At 65.3% G+C, this 13,767-nt stretch overlaps 1 protein-coding gene across 1 annotated transcript in view; it reads left to right on the top strand.

Annotated features, from left to right (window-relative positions):
* Positions 1–398: 398 nt before the first annotated feature.
* NOTCH1 (notch receptor 1) overlaps positions 399–13,767 on the top strand; it is a 44,068-nt gene continuing 30,699 nt past the window's right edge. Inside the window, exons 1-2 of the mRNA XM_058693563.1 lie at positions 399–719; positions 2,416–2,497. Coding sequence (XP_058549546.1) covers positions 659–719; positions 2,416–2,497 — 143 coding nt within the window. The 5' untranslated portion in view covers positions 399–658. The remainder of the gene's footprint in view (positions 720–2,415; positions 2,498–13,767) is intronic.

Raw genomic sequence — 13,767 nt, 5'->3', positions numbered from 1 at the left:
CTCCCCACGGCGCAAGGTCCCCCTAAGGCTCCTCTCCCCCAACTCCGCCCGCGCCTCCGCCGCTATTGAGATGCAAATCTTTTCCAATTGTCGTCCGGCTAAGCGACTGTCAGAGCCGGATCCTTCCGCAGCCCTGAACCAAACTTTTTGCCGCTGAAAACTTTCGAACAAGAAGTAGTCCCTAGGGCCGGCCCCCGACGCCTCTTCTCCCCACGGGGCCCCGTACCCCAGAGGACCCAGGCTCCGGATGCGCGCCCCGCCGGAGGAGACGCAGGGCAGGCGCGGTGCGCGCAGGGGCGCGGCCAGCGAGGGCGAGGGGTGCGGAGGGATCGGCGGGGCGGGCCCGAGGGGCGGGGCCGGCGGGCGGGGGCGGAGCGCGCGGCCGCCTGCGCCTCACTAGTGCCTCGGCCGCGGGAGGGAGCGCAGGGGCGCGGGGCGCGGGCGCGGGCGCGAGCGCAGCGGAGGAACGAGCCGGGGCGCCGAGCCGGGCCCGGAGGCCGTGGGGGCCCAGCGCCGCCCGCCCACCCGCCACGAAGCGGAGAGCCGCCGCGGGCCGCCGCCGCCCGTGGGACCGTCCGGCGCGCGCGTGTGCGCCAGATCCCCGCCGTCCCGGCGCAGGAGGCCGCCACCGGGCGCAGCGGGCAGCCGGCGGGCAGGCATGCCGCCGCTCCTGGCGCCCCTGCTCTGCCTGGCGCTGCTGCCCGCGCTCGCCGCACGAGGTAGGCGCCCGTCCGCGAGCCCGAAACTTTCCGCGCCCTTCGGAAACTTTGGCGGCGCCCTGCGCGCGCGCCCCGGGCGGCTGGGAACGGGCGGCCGGGGCGGTGGGGGTGGGGGGGTGGGGGGGGGGGTGGGAGAGAGAACCGGGAGATCCGGGGCGCGGGGAGGACAGACCCTCCCCCGCGCCGCCTGCCCAGTCGGGCTGGACTCGCGCCGCCCGCGCCTGGACCCGGGTTTGAAGCCGGGCGTGGGGGCGCTAGGGGCCCCCGGAGGCCCAGCCCCGGGCTCGTCCTTCATCAGCCACGCGTGGGGCTTGCCGCCGGGGCAGGCGGGCGAGCTGCCTACTACTTTTCGATTTGAATCGAGTCGGTTTTGGTTTCCTGTTGCTTTGGGGGCCATTTCTCTCTCTCCTCGCCTCTGGCCCGCGCCGGGGGCGGATGTTGGGGCGCGGAGTGTGGGGTCCCGGACGTCGCCTTGCCTTTACGGAGCTCTGCGGGGCGTGGTGGGCAGTGGGGCGCCGGGCGGACCGGCCTTCTCCCCATTTAGGAGAGTTCGCGAAGGGCCAGGCGGGAGGCGCGGACCGAGGGGTCTCCTTCCCACGCCTGATCGCTGCCCCCATGCCGGCTCATAGACAGTTTGGCGTGGGCGGGGGGGGGGGGTTGTGCGGAACACCCCGCCGCGACTGACTGGTGGGACTTTGACTTTTCGGAGTTCAAGTTTGGAAATCTTGCGAGGGTGGAGAGGGACCCGGAGAAGGAGCGCTTATCCCTCTCTCCACTTCGCATGGAGGAATCTAGTGGTGATTCCTTTCTATCTTCTCCTAAAAGTTGGAGGGGAGAATTAGATCCCCACTTTCAGAAGGTGGGGTTCCAAGTCACACCCCCTCCGCGCCCCCAGGAGGGGCTTCCTTTACACAGCGCTGGTAAAATGGGGAGGGGGCCACCTTATTAATGCCTTCTTGGGAATGGGGCCGAATTCCTTCCAAATGGGGCTCCTTCACCCCCCTCCCCTGGATGTAGCTGAGGATGCCTGCCCGAGGGAGCAGGTATTGGGTGTCCTGGAGGCGGGGCCAGGTCCCTGAGGTGCAGCCCCGGTGCCCCAGGAGGCGGCCCTGGTGACAATGGGCTGCTCTGATTCCGTAGCTGGCGCTTTGTTGGCGGGCGGGGCGTTGGGCTTTGCAGCTGTCGCTTTTTCCCACGAGCTGGGGGGGGTGGGGGGTGGGGAGTGTGCCCCCCCAGCACCGCCCCCTCACAGAACGTGTTTGAACAGCCAGACAATCTTGGTGGCTGGATAGAGGCCGTGGCCCCGTTGGGCTCCCCATTGAAGATAGGTGGGGGGGGGGGGTGCAGAGTTTGGGAGAGCCGCCCAGGGTCACCTCAGCTTTCCTCTACTGTTGTCCAGATGGCATTTCAGGCCACCCTTACCCACTTCGAGTGTGACCTGTCCACCTGCCGGCCAGCCAACCTGTTGTCCCTCCCCCCATTTCTGACTGCTGGAACTCTGGGCAGAACGTTGAAGCCCCTTGGGGTTCACGTTTGGGAGGGTTCGCGAGGTCTCCTGTCCCCAGCAACCCCATGACAAGGCAGAGCCTTCTAGGTGAGGGGTGGCTGTGTCCCTTGGGGTGGGTCCTTCCCTGGGCTCAGGGCCCCAGTGCCACCCGGGCTGACCTCTTGTCTTACCCCCCCCCCCCTCCCCCAGGACTGCGATGTTCCCAGCCCAGCGAGAGCTGCATGAATGGCGGGAAGTGTGAAGTGTCCCCCAACGGCACGGAAGCCTGTGTGTGAGTACGCGCCCCTGCGCCCCTGTGGGGACCTGGTGCTTTTGTCGGGAGCAGAGCCCCTGCCTTCTGCAGCGGGGGCCCGCAGGGACAGAACACTGGGCCATTGTCTTCTGGAGATGGCCCAGAAGGCTGGGCGCGGTCACGTGTTACTTTTATTGGACAAAGTCTGGCAATTACTTAATCACCAGCAATTATGCTGCGTGTGGAGCTGGTCTGGCCGCTGGAGGTTCGAGCACGCCTTTGTGGGCCACCTTGGGCTCCCGGGGTGCTAGTCGGGAATTCCCGGTACCCTGCTTCTTGCTAAAATCCCTAAGAAACAGTGACCCGCCAGGGAGGCTGCGGACCTTCGGGAGCGGCCCAGCCCCCGCGCCACCCTGCCCACGGGGAGTGCCTCCTCCAGGCACGTGCAGGAAGAAGTGGCTATTTTAATGCCAAGCCCACCCCCCTGGGCCTTCGGTCTCCCCCAGCTCACTTTCTCTGACCTCAGGTGAGGTTGGGGGGTGGCTTGGCTTCTGTCACGGCATCTACAGCTCCGACTCCCGAACCCTCCATCCAGTCCATCGCCCACCCAGCGTTGGGCCCTTGGCTGGGAAACCCGCGCGCGCGCTTGTGTGTGTGTGTGTGTGTGTGTGTGTGTGTGTGTGTGGTACAGCCCGCAACCCACCCTGATGGGGCAGGGGGCGTGTTAGAGTCCGCTCCCTCCCTGTGCGCTCTGGCCCCGGGGAAGTTTTTCTCTCGTGGTTGATGCCCTTCAGCTTGACTTTGTCCCTGGTGGGAAATATGAGGAGGTGCTTGGTGGCTGGAGAAAGGGCCCCCCCCCACCCCCCCCATGGAGGGGGGCTAGAGGGAGAAGTGGCTCCCCAGCCGTCCTCCGTCCCAGTCCTCGGCGTGCCGCATTCCCACTGCTCGGGGCCCCTTCCCTTGACAACCCTTGGCCCGTGGGCTAGCAGCCCCCCCTTCACTGCCCCCACCCTCCCCGAACTGAAACCAATTAAGCAGGTCTGTGAGCAGTTTCATAGACAAAGAGGATTGTGTCTTTGTCAGATGCTAATGAATGCACACTACTTTTTTTTTTTTTTTTTTTTTTGCTTTTTTGGGGCCTTTTTCTTCTCCTGCAGAAGCCTCACCGACGCCTGATGCCCTAAATCTTGCTTCCTTCCATTCAGAGACCGACAGCTGGGATTCAGGGGAAGCGCAGCGGCTATTGTCGGGAGGAGGATTAATGCTGTGTGATTAATTATGCGTGGCTTCCCAGAATGCACGACTCCCTTCCCGCCTGCCCCACGCCCGCTCTGGCCCTGTGCTCACCCATGGGGCCTGGGGAGGGTCTCCGGACCTGTGCGGAGGGCTTTGGGAAGGCAGGAGGGGTGCTGTGCCACCAGGGAGCAGGGACAGACTGGCCCAGGGGACCCTGGAGTCTCCGTGGGCTGGAGCCTGGGCCACAAGGGGGCTCCTGCAGCCCCCTGCTTGCGTTGGGGTGAGACGCTTCTAGGGGACAGGGCGACAGTGTGCGTGCTCCCCACCCCTCCGACCAAACCAGGCCACTGATCACGGCTTGGGCGCCGGCCTTGTATCCTCCCTGGGGCCTGGGGCCCCCTCCTCCTTGGCGGGAAGCCTGCCTCAGTCTGGCCTGGCACTCGGCCGAGCTTGGCCCACAGAGACCCCATTGTGCACACCCCACAGATCCACTTGGAAGACGGAACGGAAGTGCCATTCTCAGAGGCCCCACCTCTGGGTGGCACTGTGCTGGAGCCTGGGGACCAGAGCGGGGACGGGGCGACAGCCGGGTCCAGCTGCGGAGGGGCACAGGTCTGGACTCATGGTGCAGTTTGGGGACGCTGTGGCCGCTCCCGTGAGGGGCCCTGGCTCCCTCTGCCCCTGGGGCCTGTGCCTCTGGCTGGGCCCTTCTGTTCCCGTGAAGCCCCAGAGGGTCTGCTATATGGGTGGCCTGGCCCTCGCGGCTGAGCGGGGAAGACACCTTCCTTCCTCAAAGGTGTTGGGGTACGGGCTTCTGGTGCCAACCTGGGTGGAAACTCCGACTCTGTAGCATTCACCCCGGCCTCTCGGAAGGTTCTTTGACTTTCCGAGCTGGTCTGCTGGCTCCCCTATGGATAGGGTGTGGGAAACGGTCGTGTCACCGTGCCCGGCGCATTAGTACCTGGTGAATCATCTGTTTCCACCCCAAAAGAGAAGGAACCTTCCCCAGAAGCCGCTAGTCAGGTGGCTGCAGGGCTCAGCATCGGAAAAAGAGGTTTCTGTCGGCGTGAAAGCCCTCCCAGGGCGTCACCGAGTAGCTGAGGTGTAGCGGGCCCGTGGCTGCGGAGGGAAGACCCGCCGCCTGTCTCTGTGGGCCGAGCACCATCCCTGCAGGGCTGCTGTGCGGGGTGGCCCTGCAGGCAGGCCCAGGGGGTCATCGAAAGGCTTCTGGGGCCTGCCTGGTCCTGGACTGGGAGCAGAGGCCCCAGGGTTGCTGGGACAGTCTCCCTGCCCGCGGGAAGGTCTGTTCCACTGGGCGCCTTCCAGGCGATCGCAGAAGCGGAGTGCGCCATCGCGCTCAGAGGGCAAGTCCAGCTGGCAGGCCGGTGGCGGGCTTTAGCTTTGGGCCATCCGGTATTTGAGGCCTGGCTGCGCCACCTGCTAGCTCTGTGACCCCAGGTCGTCGGGTCACCGGAACTCAGGTTCCCCGTCAGTAGTGTGGGGCTGACACGATTGATCTCTCCGTGGCACGAGGATTGCGTAAGAGCGGCAGGCTTTAGACACCGGCTGAGCGTCCGTTTCTTCCCTGCCTTCTCCTTTTGAGCTGACAGGGCTGGTTTCGGGATCCTCCTTCTCGAATGTTTAGTTGGCTAATGAGTGAATTCGGAGAACCCAAAAGGTGCTGCCTGGTGGTCCCAGGCCGGGTGCTGCGTGGGGAGGGGCTCCTGAGGATTTTGTCACCTGCGGGGGACTCTGATCAGCAGTCCTGTCTGCTTTTTCCCAAAGACACCTTTGAGCACCCGCCGTGTGCTGGGTTTTCTGCTCGAGGGCCTCGGCATGGCAGGCTCAGGTCAGACACAGCCCCTGCCCCCACGGAGGTGACTTTCTAGTGTGGGGACAGGAGAGGCGACAACGGTGCATGTGACCTGTCAGGCGGAGGGGAGCTCAGTGTGGCTTGAGCCTGGCCTGACGTGGCTCCCACCAAGCCCGCGGCACCCTGTGGGGTCAGGCCTGGGGTGGGGGTGGGGGGTAAGCGAGCGCAAAGACCTCGGTGGCTGCCGGGATCGAAGAGTGCGGAGTGGCGCCTGGCCCGGCCTCTCTTCTTTCACTCCGAAGCGTGTGTTCTAACCACTGCCCTGTCTTGCCTGCACTGCCCGAGGCCTCCGTGGCCAGTCTCCGAGGAAGCGGGGCCGGACGACAACTTCCCTTTAGAAGAGGAGGTTCAGAGGCTCCGGCGGGAAGTGCCTTGGGCCTCTGCTTCCGGGGGACCTAACGTTTCGCGTCTCCTGCCACCTAGTTTGGATGTTTCCATTGAGTCACCTGGGAGTCTGGGGCGAGGCTGGGGGAGGAACAGGTGAATTCTCAGGTCTGCTACAAGGCTTCCTCTGTTTATGCGGCTTCAGCTTTGGGGCCAGGTAGGAAAACACATGTCAGACACCCACTGTGAACCAGAACGTTCTCCCCTGCTGGGAGACGCGGCAGGGAACGTGCCTTCTTTCCAGGAAGGTGCCTCTTTGGACGGGGCCCTGCCTCTGAACAGCAGCTAACGTTTTTTCCACTGAAAAGAAATACATATTTTTTTTTAAAGAGAAAGGAAACTATGCCCTTAGCAGGAAGAGGGTGGGGCGGGCCGAACCCTTGGCTGGCAGAGGAGAAGCCCTTCATCAGGACGTCGGGGGCCACAGCCCGGGTGCTGGGACTCCCGGGAGGATGGCAGCAGGAGAGGGCCCGTGGGACAGCTCTGCTCCACCCCGCTAGGTGCCAGAGTGCAGCGTGAGGCCCCCGCGGGCCGGACCCCAGCACCGACTCCCCTCCTCATTCTCTGTGCCCTCGATGGGCGGCGGGGCCCCCTGGGCAGTGCCTGGCTGAGGGGTTGCACCCTCCTGGGGTGGGGAGGGCACCTTTCCTGTTTCGCGTCTTGTCTATAAATAGTGAAAGGATGTGGCTTTGTCGAGTTGATTGAGCAGCTAGATTGCTTTCCTCAATAACGTAACACTAACAACTCCATGCACAGACAGCTGCTTTTATCCGGCCTCATAAAACCCCTGGCAGACGGTTTACTCCACTGGCTCACACCCCCTCCAGGTGGTGGCCAGCTCTGCTCTGCTCGGCTGCTTTTTTTTTTTTTTCATCGCCAGTTTACAGGTGGGAAAAACTGAGGCTGAGGGGAAGAGGCGGGGCAGGAGAGGGTGGGGGGGGATCTGAAGCCGGCTTACGTCAGCTCTCACCTTCGTGTGCAGGCTCGTCCAGAGTCCCAGAGGCTTTTACGAGCAGCTGACTTCGGGGCATCGTGACCGTGGGTCAGGATGTGTCTGATGATCCTGAAGTTTCCCAGTCCCGCTGGGGCCTGACCGTCTCTGGTTGGGTACGCGGACCCGGGCCTCGGTTTCCCCCTCTGTACGAGAGGGAGCTGGCTTTGGGGGCTCCTGGAGTTCTCCTGCGGGTGCGGCCCAGCAGGACCCCGGCACAGGCCTGTAAACGCCTGGGTGGTGGCCACAGGTGGTGGGGGCGGGGGTGCCTGGGAGTCAGGCCTCCTGCCTGGCAGGTTCCGCAGGTCTGGGGCCAGGGCCAGGGCTAGGCTCTGGGGTGTTCTCACCACCTGGCCCACCCGCCAGGAGGGGCCGGGTCCCTGCAGAGGGGGCCGCGGTTGACAGGTGTTCTGGAGGAAGGCCTTTCTCTGAAGCAGCCTGGGTGGGCTTCTGGAGACCTCGCCCCGCCCCACCCTACTCCTGGGACGCGGGTTGACAAATAGATTTGGGGGCCAGTGGATACCCGTATGGGGGTTTTGCTGGTCGGTCACACGCACCATAAATTCTGTTACTGTAGCCACTTGAAGTGTACGATTCGGGAGCATCTAATACGTTCACGAGGCTGTGCAACTACCACCCCAGTGCTTTGCCCCCCCCCCCCCCCCCCCCCCGCCCCGGTCCTACTCTCATGGCCCGTCTGGGGCCTGCACCTGTCCTCTCCCGCACTTGGGGCCTGCGTCCACCTTGCTGCCCCCGGCGCGAGGAAAAACGCTCCTCCCGCCGCATCCCTACAGCGCCTGCGTGCTCCCCCTCCGGGCCCGGCCCACTAAGGAGTCCCAGCCCCCCCACCCCGACCCTGGCAAGCCCCGGTCTGCTCTCCGTCTCTGGATTGACCTGTCCTGGACGTTTCAGACGAGTAGAGCTCCCCCCCGCCCCAAGCGGGGCTTGGCATGTCCCCGGGGGAGTCACCCGGGAAAGCCTGGCACGCCTGCGGCCCCGGCCTGCTCAGGCTCCAGGTTCCCTCGCGGCCTGTGCCCTTGCCAGCCCCCACGCGGTGGCGGCCTGAGGAGCCCGCGGGGCCGCCGCAGAGCTGAAGCCCTGCAGGGGTGCGGTGGGAGGAGGGTTTTGACTGAGCACTTACTGTGTGCCGGGGGCAGGCAAGGTGGACGCAGGCCCTAAGTGCAGGAGAGGAGAAGGGACGTTTGAGAACCAGACTGGAGGACAGACAGTCGCCAGTGAGAGAAGAGTCGCTGTGCCATCGTCACCTACCGTGTGCGGGGCCGGGTGCTGTGGGGACAGCCCAGCTGGGTGCACCAGGCCTGCTGCAGCCTCGGGGTGAGTCCGCCGTGGGGGGGGCGGCAGGCACGGGGGCCGGGCCAGGTCCCAGGCGGCACAGCCCCAGCAGAGGATGTATGGCGGGAGCGGGCGGGCCCCGGCCCCACCATCTGGCGGTCCCTTCTGACCCCGCACCCACCTTAGGTGGCCCCCAAACAACTTTCCCCGCTTTCCCCTAAGCTCAGGGGCAGGGAGCAGCAGGGATCAGGATGTCTGTCATTAACACCTCAGAGTGAATTAGGTTAAGCATTGTCCTCTCTCTGATGCAAAGCTGCTGCTTCGAGCGGGTTGTGGACACCTCTGAGAGGCCCGGCTTCTCGGCTTCTCCCACCAGGCGGCCTGCCCCTTCTGCTGCCCTTTGTTGGGCTGGGGGCTTTCTCTGGAGGTCAGCCCTGGGGCTTCCCTCGCCCGAGCAAGAGGGCTGTCTGGGGCTCCCAGCTTCCTGGAAGGAGTCCTGCTTTCCAGTGGGCCTTGGTCAGGGGGAGGCGTGCACTGGGGAGCCTGGCCTCCGACGGCCACCCCTGCGGTTCCCAAACCCGAACGTCCCTCAGGTACAGTTGCCAGCCCCTGCCGGGTCTCAGTCTGGCGGCCCAGTGCAGCGCTGGGGTGTCTCGGGATCAGGCCAGGCCCAGATGCTGCTTTTGTGGTCTCTTGACCCAGACAGCTCACCCCACCAAGGAGGGGTCCCTCAGCCACAGGACACTTGCAGCTCATCTGGCCCCACTCCACAGGCTGCTCAGAGATGGGTGGGTGGCGGGTGGGAGCCGGTCTGATCAGCGGGAAGTCAGGCTAAATGCTAGGGGGTGGTCTCTGAGATTTTCACCGGAGACGTGGCCCCGTTACCACCTGTGCTGTGCGGTCTGGGGCTGGGACTCATCCTGGCCACGCTCTGAGCGGGTGAGAGGATTTGTCCCCAGCTGTCCCAGCTGACCCCTCGGTGGGCTGGCTGGCAGTCGCGTGCTCTCAGCGTTCCAGTTGGTTCGGTTGAGCTGGGAAAGCGGTCCCCTAGGCACTGTCCCTTCATCACGGTCCCCTCATGGCTCTGTCCCCTCGTCACTCTGTTGATGCTGGTGATTTGCTGAGCAAACCGCTCCCCCCACGGGGGAGCCGAGGCCGGATGGTCATGTCCATCCCACTGTGAGGGGTGGGGTCTGAGAGGTGGCCACAGGACATCCGAGACGCCTGCCCACCCACCCTGAGAGTTCTGGGACCCACACGGGTCACTGGGTTGGGCTGGGAAGAAGCTGTTGCTGTCCCTGGGGACCCTTCCGGGCCAGCCTCCTGCCGTCTTCACCCCACGGTGGCGGCCCGGCCTGGGTCACAGTTTGAGCCACAGGCATCTGCCCAGGGGGCCACCGCTGTTGACCCTGTGCTGATGGGCCTGGGTTACCAGCCTGCTCCAGGCCCCTGGGGAGGAGTTTGCCCCCACTTACGCCTAGCTGGGCAGGCAGACCCAGGCCACAGCAGGCCTCCCACCAGCCCGGCCAGGCCGGGGGGCACCAGAGGATAGGGTGGGCGGGGAGAGCGGTAGCTGGAGGCCTCTGGAAGGGTCAGCCATGCCTTCACAGCAGGGCCTTGTCGCCGGGCTGGGGACCTGCCTCCCACCATTTCCTCCGCGTTGGTTTGTTGATGAGCGGAAACTATACAGTTACTGGAAATGAGACGTTTGGGGAAGAAGCCAGAGTTTTGAGTGTGTGTATTTTTCCCAACAGCTTTTTAGTAAGAGAGATGCTGAGTTCAGGCTGGGGGGTGGGGAGGGTCCTGCCCCTCGGGGCCCCGGTCTCCCCTCCCTCCCGAGAGGGCCTGGGTGAGGTCACTGCAGCGTGGGCCTTCCGGGTCAACCCGAGGACTCCTCCACCTGTCGGCCTGGCTGGTCCTGGCTCCCCCGGGGCAGCCCACGGGGCGGGGCTTCCCCCCTCTCTCCTCCCTCCAGTGGTCAGAATGAGGGCGGCCTCGGCCCTGTCTGGTTGAGCGCCAGATCGGGGAGCCAGGCGTGGCCGTGAGCCCTAGCATCCGTGTGTGGCTGGGGCTCAGAGTGGGGTGGCACCCTGCCCGGTGGTCCGGGGCCCCGGGTCCGGGCTCGGCTGGCCCCTGCGCTATGCTCACTCGGGCCTGGGCCAGCGATGGGGGCGGGCGCAGAGCCGGAAGTGGAGGCCTGAGCAGGTGGGCGGCTCCAGGTTCTGGAAGACCTGGCTTCCAGCCTGCAGGGAGATGCCGTCTACACTGGTAGCCGTGTACTGGGCTTTCCCCCGTTGTAGCGCAGGGCTCCCGCAGGGCTGGGGTAGCGGCCCCACCACCAGCACCGGCTTCCTTCCACCTACTGTGTGGGCTCTGTGACCTTGGGCTGCCCACTCCCCTCTCTGAGGTCCTTTCCTTCAGGACCTTGAGCCGGGCAGAGCATCCCACAGAGTTGCTGGCCGGTGAAGGTGCCGTCCTTGGGGTGTCCCCTTTGTGTTCGTGTGACCGACTGGTCCCGTGTGCCACCCTCCCCCTTGTCCTGACACAACGCATTGGTTGAGGTTTCCTCTGTCCTGGAGCCCTTGCCTCGTGCTGCAAGGTCTCGTCCAGAAAGCTGTCCCAGAGACCAGCCCTGCTTCAGCATTTGGGCAAGGTCATGCTGGGACAGAAGGTCAAGTCTAGCCCAAGAACTTCCCAGTATCCCTGCAGGGGAAGAAACCCCTCCAGAGGGCCCTGGACCCATGCCAACGGTCCCAGGACACCCGGGTGTCCCCAGAGGGTGACAGTGCAGGCCCCACCCTCGCCCCACCCCCACCCCGGGCCTGGTGCAACTGGCTGGATTCTGTTTCTGGTATTCGCTGTGCCCCAGGGCACCTTGGAGGCGGTGCTGGGCCCAGGGTGATAGCCAGGTGTGCAAACGTGGGGGGGGGGGGGGCCTGGTGGCCCGTGGGGCCGGCCGTGCTCGGTTGGTGTGAGTGAGGAGAGGAGGCCAGATAGAACGGGGCTGGTGACTGGTGCCGGATGGCAGTGACCTTTGGGACCCCTGCTGAGCGAATGCCTGTGCCTCGGCTTAGCCAGAGGCAGCCCACAGCTGGCCCTGACAGGGTCCGGGGCTGTCCCAGGGTCCTCGGCGGAGTGCAGCAGGGGCAGGCTGGGTGCGACCTCCGTCCCTGTCATCTCAGGAAAGCCTCCAGCGCTTTCCAGGTGGGAAAGCCACAGGGGTGCTACGGGCGAGGGTGCTGGTAGGTGCCCGGCACAGGTGTGACCAGCCCTCCTGCTGGACAGGGACCCGGAGAAGTCCCACCTGCCAGCTGGCTGGGAGGCTTCCTGAGTCCCAGAGCTCTCCCCCACGCCCCACCCCCAGCCGGGGTTTTGTGTTTCGGCTGAGCTTGTGGGACGTAAGAATGCATTGTGTGCTCCAGCCCTCCAGGTGTGGGAGGGTCAGGTGGCCAGGTGAGGAACCCAGGCCTCCCGGGCAGGGCATCGGGGGTCCAGGGGCACACACCCTCCCTCCTCCATGCTCGGAGCTCCTGCTGGACCCTTAGCTGCCTCTAGGGGGGCGGCCCTGCTCTGACTGCCTGGGTGGCTGGCTCCTGGCCACACCGCCAGTGGCAGCAGAAGTTAGGAGTTGCATTCACATCCAGGTGGCACTGTGGGCATGATGCGCCTGAGCCCTGGTTTTCTCATCTGTGAAGTGGGCCCAGCGTGTAGCTTCAGGGCCGTTGCGGGAACCCCACGAGCTGAAGCTGGCGGTCTAATTACGGGTCGTCTTTCGTCCTCCTGGAGTCCACGTGAGGGGGTCCTTGGTGTCCTTGCAAGGCGCGGGGCACAGAACTGAGGTGCCCCTTGTGTGCTTGCCCTGGTCAGCCGCTGGGGTTGGGCGTACAGCCTTCTCCGCTCCCCACGTCCCCTGAGATGGCATCTGCTTCTGGGAGCAGAGGCGGGAAGTTGCCAGAATCATTTCTGGCTTTGGCGTGGAGCTTGGTCTGCAGTTGCTGACTTCATTAATCGAGTTTTGGATTAAGTCCTCCCTGTGGCCTCGTGAGCCTGTCGATTCCTTCATTGCATCCGAGCGATTGGGGTGCGGGTGTGGGTGCCGCCCTGCTGGGGAGCAGAGGCCCCCGAGGCTGTGGGGGGGGGCCCGCAGGCGTTCTGGGGACACAGTCGAGGGAGGACACGCGTCCCAACCTTGTCTCTAGTTTGCGGCTCTGGCTTCTGGGAGACTGGGGGGGTGGGGGGGTGCGTGCAGCAGGTTTTTCTGACGTGCCTCACAGCCCTGGTGCTCTCGTGACCTTGGGGGACCCCGTGCTTGCTGTCCCTGCAAGTGCCCGACCCCACACCATGGGTGGGCCTGGGTGCCTGCTGCCGGGCCAGCTCAGGAAGCCGCCGCTGCTTCCCACGTTGAGGGTGGGGCGGCTCTGAGTGACATGGGGACAATGAGCCATTTGGGGGCATTGTTTTCCCTGCGGTGGGAAAGGTGGCTTCCCAGGAGGGCAGGTGGTTCATCCTCCCACAAAGGGCTTCCCCCAGAGCCGAGGAAGGAAGCCCGAGCTGTTCCTGCGCTTCCTGTTCCCAGCAGATTTTAGACCGTCCAGAGATGCAACCTGGGGAGAAGATTGGAGACAAAGCTGGGAGCGCTGTCAGCAGCTGTTGGGGCCGGAAGGCCCCTGGGCCCTCGGGGAAGGCTGCACCCCCCCCACCCCACCCCCGCCCGCTGGGCTGCTCTTTTGGGCTGTGGGTCTGTCAGGAAGAGCCCTCGCTGCCCCGAGGCCCTGGGAGCAGCCCCAGCCCACCAGGGGCCCGATCCCCGCTGTGGTCGCCCCTGCACACCTGCCCCACCCTCACCCTGTGCCCCCTGAATGCAGGTCAGGTGGGGGAGGGAGCTGGAGCAGAAAGGGATAGAAGCCGGGAGACAGCCCAAGGCTGGGGGGGGGGGAGGGCGGGAGGGGCTTGAGTGCAGCGGAGGTGCTGGCAGGGTCCTAGCCCGCCCCGCGGACAGGTGTCTGGACAAAGGCTTCTGCGTGTCTGAAAGGAAGCCGGGGACTTTGGGGGTGAGGGCAGCGGGCCAGTGCCCACTTGCCCCAAGTCTCACCTCTCCTGGGGGCTTTGTTTCCCCAGAGCTGAGCTGTCCCTGCTGTCCCCAGTGGGAAAGGCCCCCAGCTCCACCCCCCTCCCGGGTAGGGCACAGGCCGGGGAGGCCCCTGAGCTCCCGCCTACCTACAGGCAGTGAGCAAATCCCCACCTGGCAGCCAGTCCCTCCTGGAAGACAGGGGTTCCCTGCTGGGGTAGGGGGCGGGACTTGGACTGGCCTTTGCCTAAGGAGGGGCTGAGGTCCCTGGAGCGCCCCCAAGCCCTGCCCAGAGAAAGACCCCGCTCCTTGACCCCCATCTCATGGCTCCACCTGTAGGGGACTGAGGTCCTGGCCTCAGTCTGCCCCTGTAGCAAGGGGCCAGAGCTTTCCCCACCCAGTCCACGGGTGGCCCCAGGTAGGGGGGCTGGGACGTGGGTCGTTCTCTTCTTCCCAGGCCGGGG

Source organism: Neofelis nebulosa, chromosome 12 (assembly GCF_028018385.1).
Source record: "Neofelis nebulosa isolate mNeoNeb1 chromosome 12, mNeoNeb1.pri, whole genome shotgun sequence".
Taxonomy (NCBI): domain Eukaryota; kingdom Metazoa; phylum Chordata; class Mammalia; order Carnivora; family Felidae; genus Neofelis; species Neofelis nebulosa.
Note: the sequence above shows the minus strand (reverse complement) of the source record. Positions and strands in the feature narration are given on the sequence as shown.